This window comes from Brachionichthys hirsutus, chromosome 11, assembly GCF_040956055.1.
Source record: "Brachionichthys hirsutus isolate HB-005 chromosome 11, CSIRO-AGI_Bhir_v1, whole genome shotgun sequence".
Classification (NCBI taxonomy): Eukaryota; Metazoa; Chordata; class Actinopteri; order Lophiiformes; family Brachionichthyidae; genus Brachionichthys; species Brachionichthys hirsutus.
The window spans coordinates 11,500,526-11,516,899 of record NC_090907.1 but is presented as its reverse complement, the minus strand read 5'-3'; the positions used below and the strand labels follow the sequence as shown (position 1 = coordinate 11,516,899).

Genomic DNA, 16,374 nt, shown 5'->3' with positions numbered 1-16,374 from the left:
AGGTTGCCACTTAACCCCTCCTTCTGTCCTCAGGTTCCTCCAGTCAATAGGCTCTCCTGATCTCATAGGAGGACCAGATGCTCCCCCCATCCTCTTTGGGCCAGCAGGAGTGGGCATCTTCATTGGGGGCCAAACTGGCATGGCTGTCGGTGGCCTCCTCTGTCACAATTCTGGACACCAGCTCACTGACGGGGCTGCTCATGTAAGGAGGGCCGGAGAAGGAGGCGGAGGGGATGGGATACGAGCTGCTGGTGGTTAGTGGATGGTAGTGGGTGTCCTCCAGGGTGTGCAGGGTGTAGGGTTGGCTGCCGGATCCCATGGAGGTGCCGCGGCTGGGTGAACGGTATTGGGAGGGGCTTCCTGGGGTCTCTGGGCTGGGCATGGAAGGCGGGATGCTGCTGGAGGCCAAACTGTCGGGACACAGAGCTTCCACCTGTGATGCGGAGTCTGGAACTGACTGCTCCCAAGAGTCTCTCTGGGGGGAAGACAAGAGGATCAGCGATCAATTCATTTATGTCCTGCTGATTGGAAAACCTGCCACTACTAGCGGTTAACGTTAAATGAATCCCTTCTCATGCATCACATTGAGATGAAGTCGATGAGAGACAGAGTCTGACTGGCTCAGACGCTGGCAGTGCTCGCGCCAATCTACCGCTAGCTTCTCCTTCCATCGAGGAAGGGAGTCTGCTGCCGTCATTCCGGCGGATCAGGAGATTCAGCTCTATGGAAGCCCGCCCCCATCCCCTGCAAGGATAATGCCCACTATGGGGGGGGGGGTTATTCTTCATAGTTGTGGTTGCACATTGCACAGTTCCATTGGACTTGAGATGATTCCATCAGTCCCTTGTACTCAAAAATAGTTTTATTTTTGAGTACTCGCCGCATATATTCTTCTAAAAAGGAGATAATTTTCATTTCTATGCATTCCTCTGTAATTGCCACAGAATTGTTTGGTGTCTTTTGTTCACAATGCTAATTTTGTTATGAAAAAAAGAATTTCTGGGGACCCCGTAGTACCCCATCAAGGAACACTCGGCTGTGAGCCTCTCGAGACCTCACTGTTGGGTTTGTGAGGTCATGTAACTGGAAAATTCTGAAATAATATATAAGACAAAGTTGATGTTAATCGACCTGTTTGTTCTCCTTTTTCCCCACAGAGGATCGATCAATAATTGAAAACACGGAATCGAAAATGGAATTGGAATCGTATATATCTTATCAATTCCCCTCCCTGGATAGAATAGCTCTTTTTAATAATGTTGAATTGGCTTGGAAATAATTTCACCAAAGCTTCTTGAGTATTGTGAATAAACACGTCCCTTTTCAATCATTTAGTGTTGAGGGACATGCTAATCCATCCATAATCCGACCTGCCAGATGTGCTGCATGGGCCAAGGCAGGCATGTTAGGATTAGAAGCAGATTGGCTGTATATTTAGATAATTGAGAAGTACATTCACATCTCTCCCTTGGAAAGTAAAATCTGAATTTTATTTCTCGACAACAGAAAATTGCAAAAAGCCAAATCATTTTTGGAAGACCATCAAATCTTTGTCTGCTTGCTGTAACTCATGGAATCTTCCATCTAGTAAACGTGATGGTCTCAGAGTAAGTGAGAAAAGTTATTTCAATAATCATTTTATTTCCTCTTGTTTTCTATAGAAATCTGACAATTCTGTTGATGTATCGTTAATTCCAGAGAGACCCATTGGAATTACTCAGGTTTTTAGCTTTACTCCCTTTATCATTACAGATGTCCTGAAAGTTCTAAAAGTAGTCAAACCCACAGAACCAGCTGGCTCAGATAGCGTAGAGCCGCTCTTCCTCAAGATGGAATATTAGCGAATGCTTCCGCTCACTGCCTCCTCATGCTGGATAGAATGTACCAATGGGCACAGACATTTTTTTAACCAGCTGTGGTCCACTTACTCACCGCTGTACACTCTATCCCAGGGGTGGGCATATGTTTTGACTCGCGGACCACAATGGGCTGTAAAATTTGACAGATGGGCCGGGCCAGGAACAGATGGATGGAGTGTTTGTGTGAACTAATATAAATTACATGGAAAAGCCATTACCTGAAAGGATTTGGCTTTTTAAGGGTAGCATTACAGGGAAAAGGTCAAATGAATGAGGTTTAATTGTAATACAATTTAATTTAAGGATATAATTTGGACAAATTCGTTGGGCCGGATTAAAAAGTCCAGAGGGCCGTATATGGCCCCCGGGCCGTAGTTTGCCTTTGCCTGCTCTATCCTAAGGTTAACTGGACATCTTTATGTGCTTGTGGCCTTTGTCGTTAGCACATGTTCCTATTTATTCTGTCTTTTAACTAGGAAACTAAGAAGTTTTAATCTACGATCGACGGCTCTTAGATTAAAAAATCAATTTATTGTTTTATTGTAACTTTGCTGCTGCCCTCTTGGCCAGATCTCCCTCGTAAAAGAGATCTTTGATGTCAATTGGACTAACCTGGTCAAGTAAAGGCAAAGTAAAAGGGGAACACAACATGCAGTATGTAATACCATCTAGATAAATACTTGCACAAGTCAAATGAAATTTATATCTTTAATTTTGTGTTTACCGATCACTTTATGAACCACTGACTCTCAATCCTCGCATACTCAATCCTGCACTTCTCTTTATTTGCCTCACTTAATTCAGATGAAGACACCTGCGACCTGCCGCAATTAAACATCTACAATATTTGATCAAAATATCAAAATGTCTATTAACTTGATTTCACAATGAAAAAAACGAAATCCATCACGTCACATAAATGTGTCCTACCAGAAAATAATGTGAGGTCTCTCCACCAAAGGGAGGCAGCAGTGCGGACAGGGCCGACGGGGACAGGTAGGATCCTCCGGAGCTGGAGAAGGCAGTGGCGCTGCGGTAATCCCCAAACGTCTCCGGGTAGTAGCCGTCAATGAGCGAGGAGTAGCCCGCCACGGTGGAGGGGTCACATCCCAAAGGCTTGCCCACCAACGTGGTTGAATACACATCAGGGGAGAACTGCTTGGTGGACGAGCAGAAGTCTGCGTCTGAGATTGTGGGACGCCTCATGCCGTAATAGCTAGAAAGCATGTGAGAGCCTGTAGGATGAAGATTTCAGACTGATAAATATGTCCTCGTCCTCGTCGTGGTGGCAGGTTGCTCTGTAAAGACAACGTATTCTAGGTGATGGAGGTGAAGAGACATCTCACCTGTCATCGGGACAAACGAAGGCGGGGTGCTTGACCCTCCCTGGGACAGAAATAGCATACAGGATGTAAGATGGACAGCATTATTTCTTTGTGGCTTGCCTGTTGCATCAGGTAAATTCACTTTACTCACATTTCTTCTTGGTTTTTGCGTTGGTTTGAGCCGTTTAACTTTTTCAGAATCCTGTTATCCTCAAATATTACTAACACATTTTATCCTTGGGGTCAAGGATATTTGCCTCTAGAAAAGGATTGACAGAAATTGTTGACCAAGCTTTGATGGATTTGTTGAATAAAAAACAACAACTTGACCTTTCCTCTAGCGCCACCATCAGGCCAAAATCTTGAATTAGTTAATTATTAGGATTAATTTATCTTGAAAAGAAAAAAATAGTAAAACTTAAGAATTCAATATGATGCATTCAGCTGGGATAAGTAATTTCTAGTCAGTGACTTTAGGAACTTCTACCAAACAGCCAAACACACTGATGAACACCAATGAAGTTGGGACTGCCTCATGAACTATAAAGCCTGCCTTCTGGAGCAGATGCTCCATTTAAGATGTGAAGATGGAGACACGCTGGTCTGGAAGAGAGGAAGATCGTTGAAGCAGGAAGTAAAGGAACAATGGGAGGAAACAATGTCGCAGGGGAGTTGTGGAGCCCTTTGAATTATTTCATCTTCACTACAGTGGAAGCTGTGCAACTAAATCAACTGAGCTACTGCAGAGCTTTCTAGATTCATTTTTAGTGTTTCCATCTATTTACTTTATAATTGACGACATCCTAGAGGCTGCTTTTAACGAAGACACTAGATAATAAATATAGTTAAACAACAGAGGCTCTCGTGTGAAAGTAAAATATCACAATTATCAAAGGTTGATAATGAACTTCAAATTTAACACTTAGAGAAAGAGAGAGAGAGAGAGAGAGAGAGAGGCTTTTATATGCGCCTCACTTATTTTGCATGAACTAACAATGTCCTTGTGGGAATACCCCGCCCTCCACAACACGGGAAATATTGGTTCGACTTTAGCAGATGTGAGTAGGACGGTAGGTCTCTCTCTCTCTCTCTCTCTCTCTCTCTTTCTCTCTCTCGCTCTCTGACACATACACAAACATAGTTACACTCCAGAGGAACACCAATGCGTGCAGTGTGTGTTCAGTACATTGCTAAAATATCATGATAATTTTCGCTTAATCAATTGTACAAATCAAATTAGGAAAAGTCATAAAATATGAAGTGAAAAAAAAGTGAGTTATTTTTTTGAATGGTAAATATTGATTGGGATTAAATTGACCCCAAGGTAACAGGACAGCGAGCGTTAAATGATAACATATTTTGACAGGACACATTTTGACATGGCACAGGTGTACGATGAAAGTAAAACAATATACCACATGGAGCGAGGCAAGAAGTGGATAAAGACATGTTGAAATGTAAGACATGTACAGTATAAGGCACAGAGCAAAGGTTGAGGCAGTTCTCAAAAACAAGTGAGAGCCACAGGAAGTACAGGGAATCACTCACAGGAAGTACATAGATCACACATAGTAGGTAAGGAGATGAACCAAAAAAAAAATCATCTCGCTGTCTGTATTAAAAACGTTTGGTTCTCGACTGCAGTTCTGCGCTTTGGGCACCGCTAAGGTGTAAACAGTGCAGTACGTAAGTGTCGACCATTTAACATTAAAATAATGTGCTTGCACAGTGTCAATTTAGAAATGCAGTGCGCTTGTTTATTTGTCTCTATCGTTTATAGCCAGTTAATTTCCTCATGCTTGATCAGTAATATCTGTGATATGTAATTATTACATATTACAACTCCTTACTGTTCTTGATGACATACAACATGGTTGGACAGGAGAGGCTCTCTTTGCATATTGTTAACATGAAAGAGTTGATATTCAGCCCATGTAGGCTGGAACGCAGGCAAATTTTGAGGCCAGAATTTGAATGTAATTTGTTAGTGCCAAGACTTCCTCATGTAGCGCAGATACGGCACAGTGCATCTCTGAAGGCTGCATATGGAAATCATCATTGTCAGTGTGTGTGTGTGTGTGTGTGTGTGTGTGGGGGGGGGGGGGGGTAATAAGTTGATACTTCAAATAAATCATTAACTAATTATTAATTGGGAAAATAACTACATCCTATGTAATAATTAACTATCAGGGAAGAAGTGAGACAGGTTTTGAGTGTTCAAGAGAGGCTTCCAGAAGACTGGAATACAACAGCTAAGGTGATCAGGGAGACAGGTAGGAGAGTACTGGGTGTGTCTTCTGGGAGAAAAGGAGATAAGGAGACCTGGTGGTGGAACCAGTAAGTGCAGAAGTGTATACAGGAAAAGAGGTTAGCTAAGAAGAAGTGGGACATTCAGAGGACAGAAGAGAGTAAACAAGAGTACAGGGAGACAAGACGCAAGGCAAAGGTCAAACAGAGGTCATATGATGACCTGTATGTCAGGTTAGATAGTAAAGAGGGAGAGAAAGGATCTGTACAGGCTGGACAGACAGAGAAACAGAGATGGGAAGGATGTTCAGCATGTTAGAGTGATGAAGGACAGAGGTGGGAAGGTGTTGACAGAGGAAGAGTACCAAATTGAGTCTAGCAAGGGAGAAGTACAGGGAAGGTCAGAAGGAGCTGCATTGTGTCTTTATAGATCTAGAGAAAGCCTATGACAGGGTGCCCAGAGAGGAACTGTGGGACTGCATGAGGAAGTCTGGAGTGGCAGAGAAGTCAAGTCTTCATGTCAATGAAGCTGCCAGTGTCATCAAAATGAGAAGTCTTGACACCATAGTTTCTGGACAAGAGATTCAAATGGGGTTGTCATTTTTTTATTTTGACAGTTTATTTTCAGCGTTTTCCAGTGCAAAAAAAAAGGTCAGAACTCGGTGAAATGACCTGAAAATGCTCAAGACAGCACTAGACACTACTTGTACAAAACAACAGTAAATGTACACATTGCTGTAGTTAGGGGAGTAAGTGAACACAAGATGCTGAATACGTACGTTTCACATTTTTACTGTATATGCTCTTTGCAATTCTACAGCATTGTGCAAAAGAAAAATATACTACAGTCACTGATTTACAACAAACATAAGAAACACCGTTTTGGTAGAGCTGTGCACAAATGCGAACAATATTGCTACATATTGTATCTGAATACGGGTAGATCATTCTGTCACATGAAGAAGTTCCTGTCTGTCTGGACACATCATTTCATCTACATCACAACGGATATCATCCCTTGCAATTCAGCGAGGAAAGAATCTCCTTAAGTGGTGAATCCAGCCTCTGCATGACTCTGCTGTGATTACATGTCCACAAGCATTTGCAATTTGTTCAGAGGAAGGAAACATTTGCTACTATGATGTGCACAAAAGACAAAATGTTGTGGAGGTTGAACTAATTTCATTCTGATCAGAGAAGAGCACCAAAGCGACTGCTGTTTTCAGCAGTAACCCATATGGAGTTGTTTGCGATCACTTTATATCATATACAGGTGGTCCTCACTTTACGACGACTCAGAGTTATGACGGGCTTTTGGAAAAAGTATGTGTTGAGTGAGAGAGTAGGGACTTTGAATGTTGGGACCATGAGGGGAAAAGCTAGAGAGCTGGTGGACATGATGATGAGGAGAACGGTTGATGTGTGGTGTGTCCAGGAGACCAGGAGGAAAGGAACCAAGGCTAGAAGCTGAGGAGCAGGATTCAAGTTGTTTTATAACGGAGGTGATGGAAAGAGGAATGGAGGAGGAGTTATCTTGAAGGAAGAGTTGGTGCAGAGTGTTCTAGAGGAGAATCGAGTGTCGGAGAGACTGATGAGTTTGAAGCTGGAGATTGAGGGTGTCATGTTGAATATTGTTAGTGGATACGCTCAATGGGTAGGATGTGAGTTAGAGGAGAAGGAGAAGTTCTGGAGTGGAAATGAAAGGAGTTAACACTTATTTCCAGAAGAGACTAGAACATAGGGTGACCTTGTGTAGAGGGAGCAGTTTAAAGGAGATTGGTGACTGTAAGGTCGTGGTAGGAGAGAGTGCAGCCAGCCAACATAGGCTGGTGGTGTGTAGTGGTGAAGAAGAGGAAGAGGATGAAGGCAGAGCAGAGGACAAAGTGGTGGAGACTGAAGAACGAAGAGTGTTGTGTGGTTTTCAGGGAAGGGTCTGACTGGCTTAAACAATTCAAGTTGCAGTTCTGCTCACATAAATTATTTTCAGAAAGAGAGTTGCTTCATAAAGGATTCTGTTATTCCGTTCTTTTTACTGCCAAGAAATCTTACAAGACAAAACCCAACATGACGTTTGTCTGTGTGAAAAAAATCAGAAACAATTTAATCTCCAAGAAACTCGAGTAATTTTCTGGAACTGCAAACCTTTGAGGTTTTTAGGTAACGTGACTTTTTGCACAGCGGTGCATGAAAAGTCCTAATGGTGCAAAAGTGAGTGCTGAGGTCAAACAACAGGGGATAGACCAGTGTATATAATAGACCCCTAATAATAAACGCAGTGACCTGCTGTTTACATCAAACCTCATAGCTGGAGAAGGTTAGCTTTTCATTTGAAGACGGCGACTGCAAGGATATCCAGGGAGGAAAAAATCTACTCTGGAGGCTCAGTTTAAGAAGCTGAACCGGACGGCACTACAAGAATGAGGTAATAAGTACACAACAGACTGAGCACACATGAAGGTTCGTTCATAGTAAAAACAAGCTGTCTTGAGTTATATCTTGTTGTCTTTCCCTATCAAGATCCCCATCATCTTCCATTCTGAGAAAATCCCCGCAGCCAATTTTGCTGTGAATATTCCTTTAATGAATTTTGCAAAACTTTACCACACTATCTATTGGTACAGGGACGACTAGATAATGGCTGTGTTTTTATTTATGAGTGAACTTTCCCCTTAATACTGAATGTTTGGATCTAATGTCAGAAGGCAAACCTGCAGCTCGTGTCTAAATGAGATGTAGATGAAGGCTAACAGTGAAGTATCTGCAGCCAAGATGAGGCCAGTTGATTGTCAGCACTGACTTCACCAGCTGATGCTCGACTCATGTATGCTCGATCCTCTGCAACAGTTCTGCCTCCACAAGATGGGCTTGAATAAAGCTACGTCTGTCCCCAGCAGGAGTTACTGTCCTCCTGTCCTCCTCGGGCATCCCTCTGTACCACGATGTAATCTCTAAGCTACAAACTGAATGCAGCTGGAACTTGTCAGAGCTGCTGTGTGGACCTGTCCTCAATTCATCTGTTGCTATCTTCTCCTTTATCTCCAGCACAATCCCTGCATTAGGTGCGTCTCTGGTGGACTGTGTGTCTATAGAGTGGACCGTGCCGGTGCTACACAGAGAGCAAACAGTGAACACTGTCCTGTCGGAGTCTTTTGACTCTGCTTTATGGGGAAAGAAAAGCCAATCTTGCTTGTGCTTGCAGAAGTCTGAGGCCGACCCTGATGCCTCTGGTTGTGTTGCTGTGCTGCAGTGTGTGCATTTCTCAGGCAACAATAGGAGGCTTGTCTGTGGCCAGTACACAGCAGAGGACAATGTCGGCTGACAGGTGTGCATGGAAAAACTTTGCATAGGCAGCCTCCTTCACTGCCCTTTCTCTGTCTTTCTATGCGACCTGTCCAGCTCAGCCTTCCCACCCACCCCCCACCCCCACCTCAGGGGAGTTTTGGAAGATGATGGCCTTCACCGTTGGGAGCATTGTGTCAGTATTCTTTTGTAAGGTCAGGATGGGACTTGGCGCTTTGTGTCTCTCTCTACACACAACGCTCAGCTATTTACAGATTGGTTCAAGGGGAGTAGAGAGGGGGGGAGTGGTGGGACGCACGCGGTCAATGGATCAACGCTGGATCGTTGGCCACAAAACCAGACAAAATGTAAACAGGAGAGATTTTTAAAAGCAACCTCAACCTTAATTGTGTTCCAAAGAGAATGTCAACTGTGGCTGCACTGTTTGGTCAGGGAGAAAAATGAAGTGGTAGGAGACAGAGAAGGGGGGGGGGGGACAAAGGGAGGCAGGTTTCGAGGAGCTTACGCTGTATCTTGGCCCACTGGTCTGCTGGGACCTCTTCTCTGCCAGTAGGTCTTTGACCGTGTGCTTGACTCGTACGCCTTGGTACACTCGCTTAGAATAGTCTACAGAAACATAGAGACAGTTCCACTTCATACAAATTTTCATCCATCCCCACAAATGTGTGTTCATTTGAATGTTTCACAGTTTTATTCATGTCGCTCAATGACTCTTTGGGATCAGCGTGTAAATGTCATGGAAATTATCGTTGGATGGTTAATGCAAATGGTCGGCGAAAACCAGGCAGGTTAGAAGCCGACATTAGTTCAATGAGTTTACAACATAACATCAACATTATCATTTAACAAACTCATCACGAGCATCTGAAGATACGAGCATGTCTATTGACAGAAACAGAAACATATTCAAATACAAATGTTGGTTAACAGACAGGTTAAGAGTTAAAGCTGGTTTTCCACTGACGGACAGACAGACATACAGACAGATAGATCATGTGTGCAGTAATGCAGCAGTAGTGTATGAATATGAATGCCTGGGTCTTACCTGTGTCCATGATGCTCCTGAGTGCTGACACACACACACACACTCTCTCCCACACACACACACACACACACACACACACAGAGGCCTCCCTGCTCTATTTACCGACAGTAGCTGACTCCAGAGTGCTGCACCATACTGAGTGGATGGGAGCTTTAACTATGCCGTCAGGAGGGCAGGTACGTGAGCATGTCATCAGGAGGCAGCTTTTCAAAATGACCTTTATCTATTTGTTTAAATGCAAATGTTTGGTAGGGACGTTTTTGACACTATTTGCATCTACAGTCAAGATTCGGGTTTGGAGGCTTCAGAAGCATGGAAGAGAGACACTGGTATACTTCAATGAGCACTCACTAGTCATTTAAATGTGAAAGGAATGTATTATTCCACATACAGAGTATGAGTTTGGAGTTCAGGGTTTGTCTGTGCATCTCTGGAACAAATGAAACCTTAAAGAGCACAAAATACTCTTGTAGTGTTTGCAGGTACAGTTTTGGCACCTCCACTATGATGGGATAAAGAAATGTGAGAAATCTTTGCATAAAAGGATGTTGTTGTGTCATTTTCTACTTAAATATACTACTACTATACTACTACTACTACTGTGTAGTTGTAGAGTTTTTAACAGGGTTGTTTAATGCAATCCTAGAAGGGAAGAAGATGCCAGAGGAATGGAGCCCATTTTTAAGAAGAAGGGAAACATACATAGTTGTGGAAACTATAGGGGGATAAAGCTCATGAGTCACACAATGAAGTTATGGGAAAAGGTGGTTGAGGCTAGACTAAGGACAGAAGTAAGTATTTGTGAGCAGCAGTATGGCTTTCTGCCGATGAAGAGTACCACGGACGCAATGTTTGCGTTGAAGGTGGCAATGGAGAAGTATAGGGTTGGTCAGAAGAAGCTGCATTGTGATTTTGTAGATCTAGAGAAAGCCTATGACAGGGTGCCCAGAAAGGAACTGTGGTACTGCATGAGGACGTCTGGAGTGGCAGAGAAGTATGTCAGAGTAGTTCAGGACATGTATGACAGCAGTAAAGTGTGCAGTAGGAGAAACAGGGGACTTTAGTGTAGAGGTGGGATGCACCAGGGATCAGTTCTGAGCCCCTTTTTGTTTGCCAGATGAGGTGAGACAGAAAGCTCCTTGGAATATGATGTTTCCAGATGACATTGTGATCTGCAGTGAGAGCAGGGTGGAGGTAGAGAATAATTTAGAGAAGTGGAGGTCTGCTCTTGAAAAGAGAGGAATGAAGGTGAGCATCATCATCCTGGCTGTTTACATTCCACCGAGAGCCGACCAAGATACAGCACATGTGGCCATTTCCACCACCACCTCTAGTCTTCGGACACAGCACCCAGAGGCTCTCATCATCATTTCTGGGGATTTTAATCACGTCACACTGGAATCCTCTCTTGCTAATGTATTTCAGTGTGTTGACCGCCCCAGACAAAAGAACAGAACAATAGACCTGTTTTACACCAATGCCAAGGAAGTATACAAACCCTAACCCTAACCCCTTCCCCCCCACTGGGTAAATCTGATCACAGCCTAGTTCTCTTTGTAAAGAGGATGCCCATGACAACTCGACAGATCAGGAGGAGGTCCCTGGAATCAGAGGACACTCTCAGGGACTGCTTCCAGAACACAGGCTGGAACGTCATAGTGGTTTTGCATGGGGAGGACATGGAGGGGGTGGCACAGTGTTTAACAGACTATTTGAACTTCTGCATGGACATGGTGGTCCCTCTCAGGACAGTCAGGTGTTAATTAAATTTAAATTCATTGTTATTTCTATAGCACCAGATCATAACAGAAAGGTTATCTCAAGGCCCTTTACAGGTTTAGTACGGAAAGACCTGCAAGGAAAGACAGCACCCAACGTGACTCACAAGAGCAATCACTGTAGCGATGGAGTCAGGGAAAACTTCCCTTTACAATACTTTATTGATCCCAGAGGGAAATTCAGGCACATACTCCCCCTGTCTGCTATCATCTCCTCCTCCCCGCTTATTTGCCTGTTTGTTGTCATCTGCTCCATCATGCTTCACTACTCTGCCATCATCTGATCCTCCCTGCTTCATCTGTCTGCCATCATCTCCTCCTCCCTGCTCCACATCTCTACCATCATCTGCTCCTCCTTACTACAATTGTCTGTCATAAGCTGTTCCTCCCTGCTCCACTTTTTTTGTCATCTTTGCTGTCTCCGGGCTCCACCTGTCTCTCAGTGTCTGCATGCGTCTGTGCTCCACCTGTCTTCTATCATCTACCCCTCCCTGCCCCACTTGTCTGTCAACATCTGCTCCTCCTTAATTTATTCGACTGTCATCATCCCAGCTTCACCTGGCTCCACCCGTTTGCCCTTCCCTGTTTCATTTGTCTACTATCTTTTTTTTAATACATTTTATTAACAAAATGTGACATCACTTGCCACTTTGTGTCTTTGTTATTTAGTCTTTTTCAGTTATTTTGTACCGTTTTTCTCCTTGTGTTTGCTCCTCTGAGCGCTGAAATTACAATGCTTCATCACAGTCATGAGCAATACTTTCAATTCTTCAGAGACTGGATGATGCGTTTTGCTGAATGGGGCAATAGAAATGTTTATTCGAGCCCTGCCTGCACAGATTTCTACATTACCTTTGTGCATGAAGGCTAAAACAGTTTAGTTTTGCTAACCTTCGGGGAGGTGATGAAGGCATGGTCCCATATCTTTAGTGAGCTAAACACTTCACCTTTAAATTGGAAAGTTGTCCAAATATGGGTGGAAGTGAGAACCCACCATTCACACTTATCAGACATTGAAACACAAATACAGTCACAGCCGGGTCAGTTGAGGTTACACTTGGAGTAATCAATAACACATTCTATACAGACCTGCAGGCTAAAGGACTGGTACTCGCGAGACTGAACCAGGTAGGAAACTCTTAAATAAAAACAATGCTATACTACAGGAGCTCTTGGACAGGCCCATGGAAACATATCGAGCCAAAGTGAATATAATCCTTCTCTTCAACACTTTATAAACAGTTTATCGGTTTAAATGCGCAGGAGTGAACGTGAGCTGAGGAGATTCTTGAAGTAGACACCTCTGTGTTGAAGAAATAAATGGAAATATGAGGTAATCCAGATAGCCAGACGCTAGTGATAAAGCTATAATATGAACCGTATTTAGACATGAATAATGTGGAGAAAAAACTTTAGCCATTGCCAGTGACTGCCTGGTTGTCATTTTTGCTGCACTGAGGTCATAACTCTTTCTATACCAAAACGTGTATATATATATATATATAATACATACGTTAAAATAAACCAATACCTTTGCCACCCGCGGAGGGGTGGGGGGGTCAAGAGGACGATCTTGCCCAGGTCTGCAGTGAAAATCAGACCTCTCCTGTACTGTAGTGAGGACCTACAACCTGTGGGTGACAGCACAGCATATTTTTGGGTGGGTGATCACCGTCTATTACTACTACAGTATATAACAGGCAGCAGAATCTGGAAGGGCACAGAATAGGAAGAGGAAAAAATGATGAAGCAATGGAATCTGAGAGATACATGCACCTTACAACCGTGGAAAGTGTTAGTCACGGTACTAAACAGAACGCAGCTGTTTCAGCAATTGAAGAAGAGGATTGTTATGACCAAGGTGAAGTCATGGAGCAGGGGAATTGAGCGCTAGAGATGCAAAGTGATCAACCCCAACGGAACTGATTTAAGATCATATTTATCTGATAGATCTCCATTTGTACGTGTTCATAATAAGTCTACGTATACAGAAGTTAGATATGGAGTTCCACAGGGTTCAGTGCTTGGACCTGTTTTATTCATGCTATATACTTCCCTTAGGCAACACTATTAAGAAGCATTTCAAGGACTGTGTTTATCACCTTTTCAATATTTCACAAATGAGGCACATATTAACCCAAAAATACTCAGATAAGGTATTCAATGCTGTTCTAATTTCGTTATCAGTTGTCAAGCTCCTTTATTGTTGAATCAGCTCCCTGATTCTGTTTGTCAGGCAGACACCATCACTATATTCATAAGTAGATTAAAGACTTTCCTTTTTAACTAATCCGATGGTTTTTCCATGTCAATATGCTGTCATAGGCCAACACTGCTGGCATAACCTCCTATGAGACACTGAGCTCCTCACTCTCCATCTGGTTATTCACATTTTCCTCTTTGCATCTCAGTCTGCAGGTCCTTCTGTCTGTGTTGCTGCAGAACCTGGACCTGTGGCTGTCAAGTCAGATCTCCCTATCGCGGGGGTGTCAAACTCATTAGCATTATGTTTGCCCTCCAAAGGCCAAATGTAAACCGTAACACAGTAAAATATTTAACTAAATGTAATGTCATTCAATGTAAAATAAATGTAACTACTCATTAACATGCTGTTAAATAACTTTTTATTTTTGTATTTAACTCTTTAGCCATCACAGTAATTACAATAAAATATTCCGTTTTGATATCACTTTTTACAAAGGTTGTAACTTAAAACATTGTTAGAGATAAAGCCATACTGTAAATGAGAAAAATCATAAGTATGAACCAAAGTTTGTGATGGGAATAAATTAGCACATCTAATAATGTGGAAAAGTTCCATTCAGGCAGGAACAAAGATAATCGATACAAAAGCAAAGCAAAACCAAAAAGCCACCACTTTGTCTTGTCATGGACAAACCAAACCAAAAAAAACAACCGAAGTGGGCAAGATAAAGAACATTCCCCGAGTCAATGCCGCGGAAAAGACGGCACTTTTAGGATCAGCCCTGGACAGCTACAAACTTATCTGTTTGACATTGCTTTTAATGTATAATTTTACTGTTGGAATTTCTATTGATTGTTTAACCGTGTTCACTTTTAATGTATTATTTTACTGTTTGAATTGTATTGATTTTATATCCATATTCACTTTTAATGTATTATTTTGCTGTTTGAATTTTATTGATTTTATATCCGTGTTCACATTTTTATTGTTTGTATTTTCTGTATTACTTTACTGTTTTTATTATGTACACTGTAAAGCATCTTTGAGTTCTCAGAAAAGCGCTATATAAATAAAATGTATTATTATTATTATTATATATTGCCGACTACCTATGGAGCTGCCCAGTGCTGAAGTTCACATTCAGAATCAGGACTGGACAGCTACATATGTAGCCGACTACCTATGGAGCTGTCCAGTGCTGATCCTGAGCGCCATATGTCGCCGGGGTCAACATGTCAGCACATGCTAAAAAAAACAAAAAAGTTCAAATAACTTTCAATAGTCACAGCCAGCAGATTATTGATTTCCTGACTGCAGCGTGTTGCTATTGTTATTGCCATGTTGCTGAATTTTTCCACTTGCTCAGTTCACTACTTAAGTTACAAACATTGCATATTCAATTGTATAGTAGTAAAAATATATGGATAGATTATTGCTGTTATCATAACATAAATCCTTTCAATTGATCAGGTTAAGAAAACCACACTACTCCATCGATCAATAATCAAACTTATTCAAGTAAATAATATTAAATAATAAATAAAGAAAAATATCATCCAACACAAGTTATGGCATTAAACTTGTTCAAAACTCTTTTGTTACAGTTGAGAGGGGCAGAGCTGCAGTACAATCAACAAATGTGGGCTGTTAAGAACACGTGTGACAGATGCAGCATTTTACAAAAACAAATGTCTGCACACAGCTCTCGTGGGCCACAAAAAATGACTTGGAAGGCCACATTTGGCCCCCGGGCCTTCAGTTTGACACATGTGCCCTATCGCTAGCATTAGCATTTATAGCTTTATATAGCGGGTCTTTGGTCAGTGGTTTGCTCTGCAGCCTATATGTTGTGAATCACTGGATTTAATCTAAATAGGTTTTGTTTTTGTCTGCTCATGTTCTCTCGGTCTGTCTCTCCATCTCTCCCTCTCTTTGTATTTGACTTTCCTCCTGCCTGTCCTTATCCTTGATTTTATTATGATCTGTCACTATATAAATAAAAAATGTATTGAATTGAAACAGATCATATGAAGGTTCCTTCACCACAATGGCAATTCACTACTTGATATGTGTGACAGCACGTATAAAGTCCGCCCAGTGTTGATTTATGTTGTCCTGAAATTGCAGGATTTGTATCAACCAAGGGAAAATATCTGCATCGATAAGGGGATGATACGATGGCGAGGGCGACTGCCATTTCGAGTTTTCAATCCACAGAACCCTGTAAAAGGGTCTGTGTGACCGTTAAGTCAAAAGTAAATTTAAGGCGAAAGAGGTGTATTTTGTTTCTGTGAAACATTTGCTTTATATTTATTGTGAATTACCATTACCAATCATTGACCCATAACCTACACATCCAATACAAATTCCAGAAATATATCAGTAGAGGGCAGCACTGAGTCAAAGGTCCAGGTGGGTAATCAGGTATATTGGAGGAGGCTGTGATTCACTTTGGGTTTGGAACGGTTTACAATTCAAGAGAAGTCCATGCTGCAGGGTGTGGACCATTTTTTTTCTTTATTTCATGTAGATGATGGGAAATCAAAAGTATCTATCCTATGTTTACTCAGTTTGGTTTTGCCAGTATGTGAGATATCAACTTTGTTATGTAAAT

The 16,374-nt window shown here is 42.2% G+C and overlaps 1 protein-coding gene across 1 annotated transcript; it reads right to left on the bottom strand.

The window, feature by feature from the left end:
* Positions 1–43: 43 nt before the first annotated feature.
* Positions 44–9,368, bottom strand: pou2af2 (POU class 2 homeobox associating factor 2). Its single transcript, XM_068745802.1, has 4 exons — positions 9,237–9,368; positions 3,206–3,245; positions 2,790–3,094; positions 44–475 (listed from the first exon to the last, which is right to left on the bottom strand). Exons 1-4 carry the CDS (start codon positions 9,366–9,368, stop codon positions 44–46), a joined length of 909 nt encoding a protein of 302 aa, XP_068601903.1.
* Between the last annotated feature and the right edge of the window lie 7,006 nt (positions 9,369–16,374).

Coding starts and splice junctions, on each gene's coding strand:
- pou2af2 (XM_068745802.1), bottom strand. CDS start 9,368: ATGAAGTGGAACTGTCTCTATGTTTCTGTAGACTATTCTAAGCGAGTG. Junction 3,246..9,236: donor CCAGTGGGCCAAGATACAGC/GTAAGCTCCTCG, acceptor TTTCTGTCCCAG/GGAGGGTCAAGCACCCCGCC. Junction 476..2,789: donor AGACCTCACATTATTTTCTG/GTAGGACACATT, acceptor TCTTCCCCCCAG/AGAGACTCTTGGGAGCAGTC.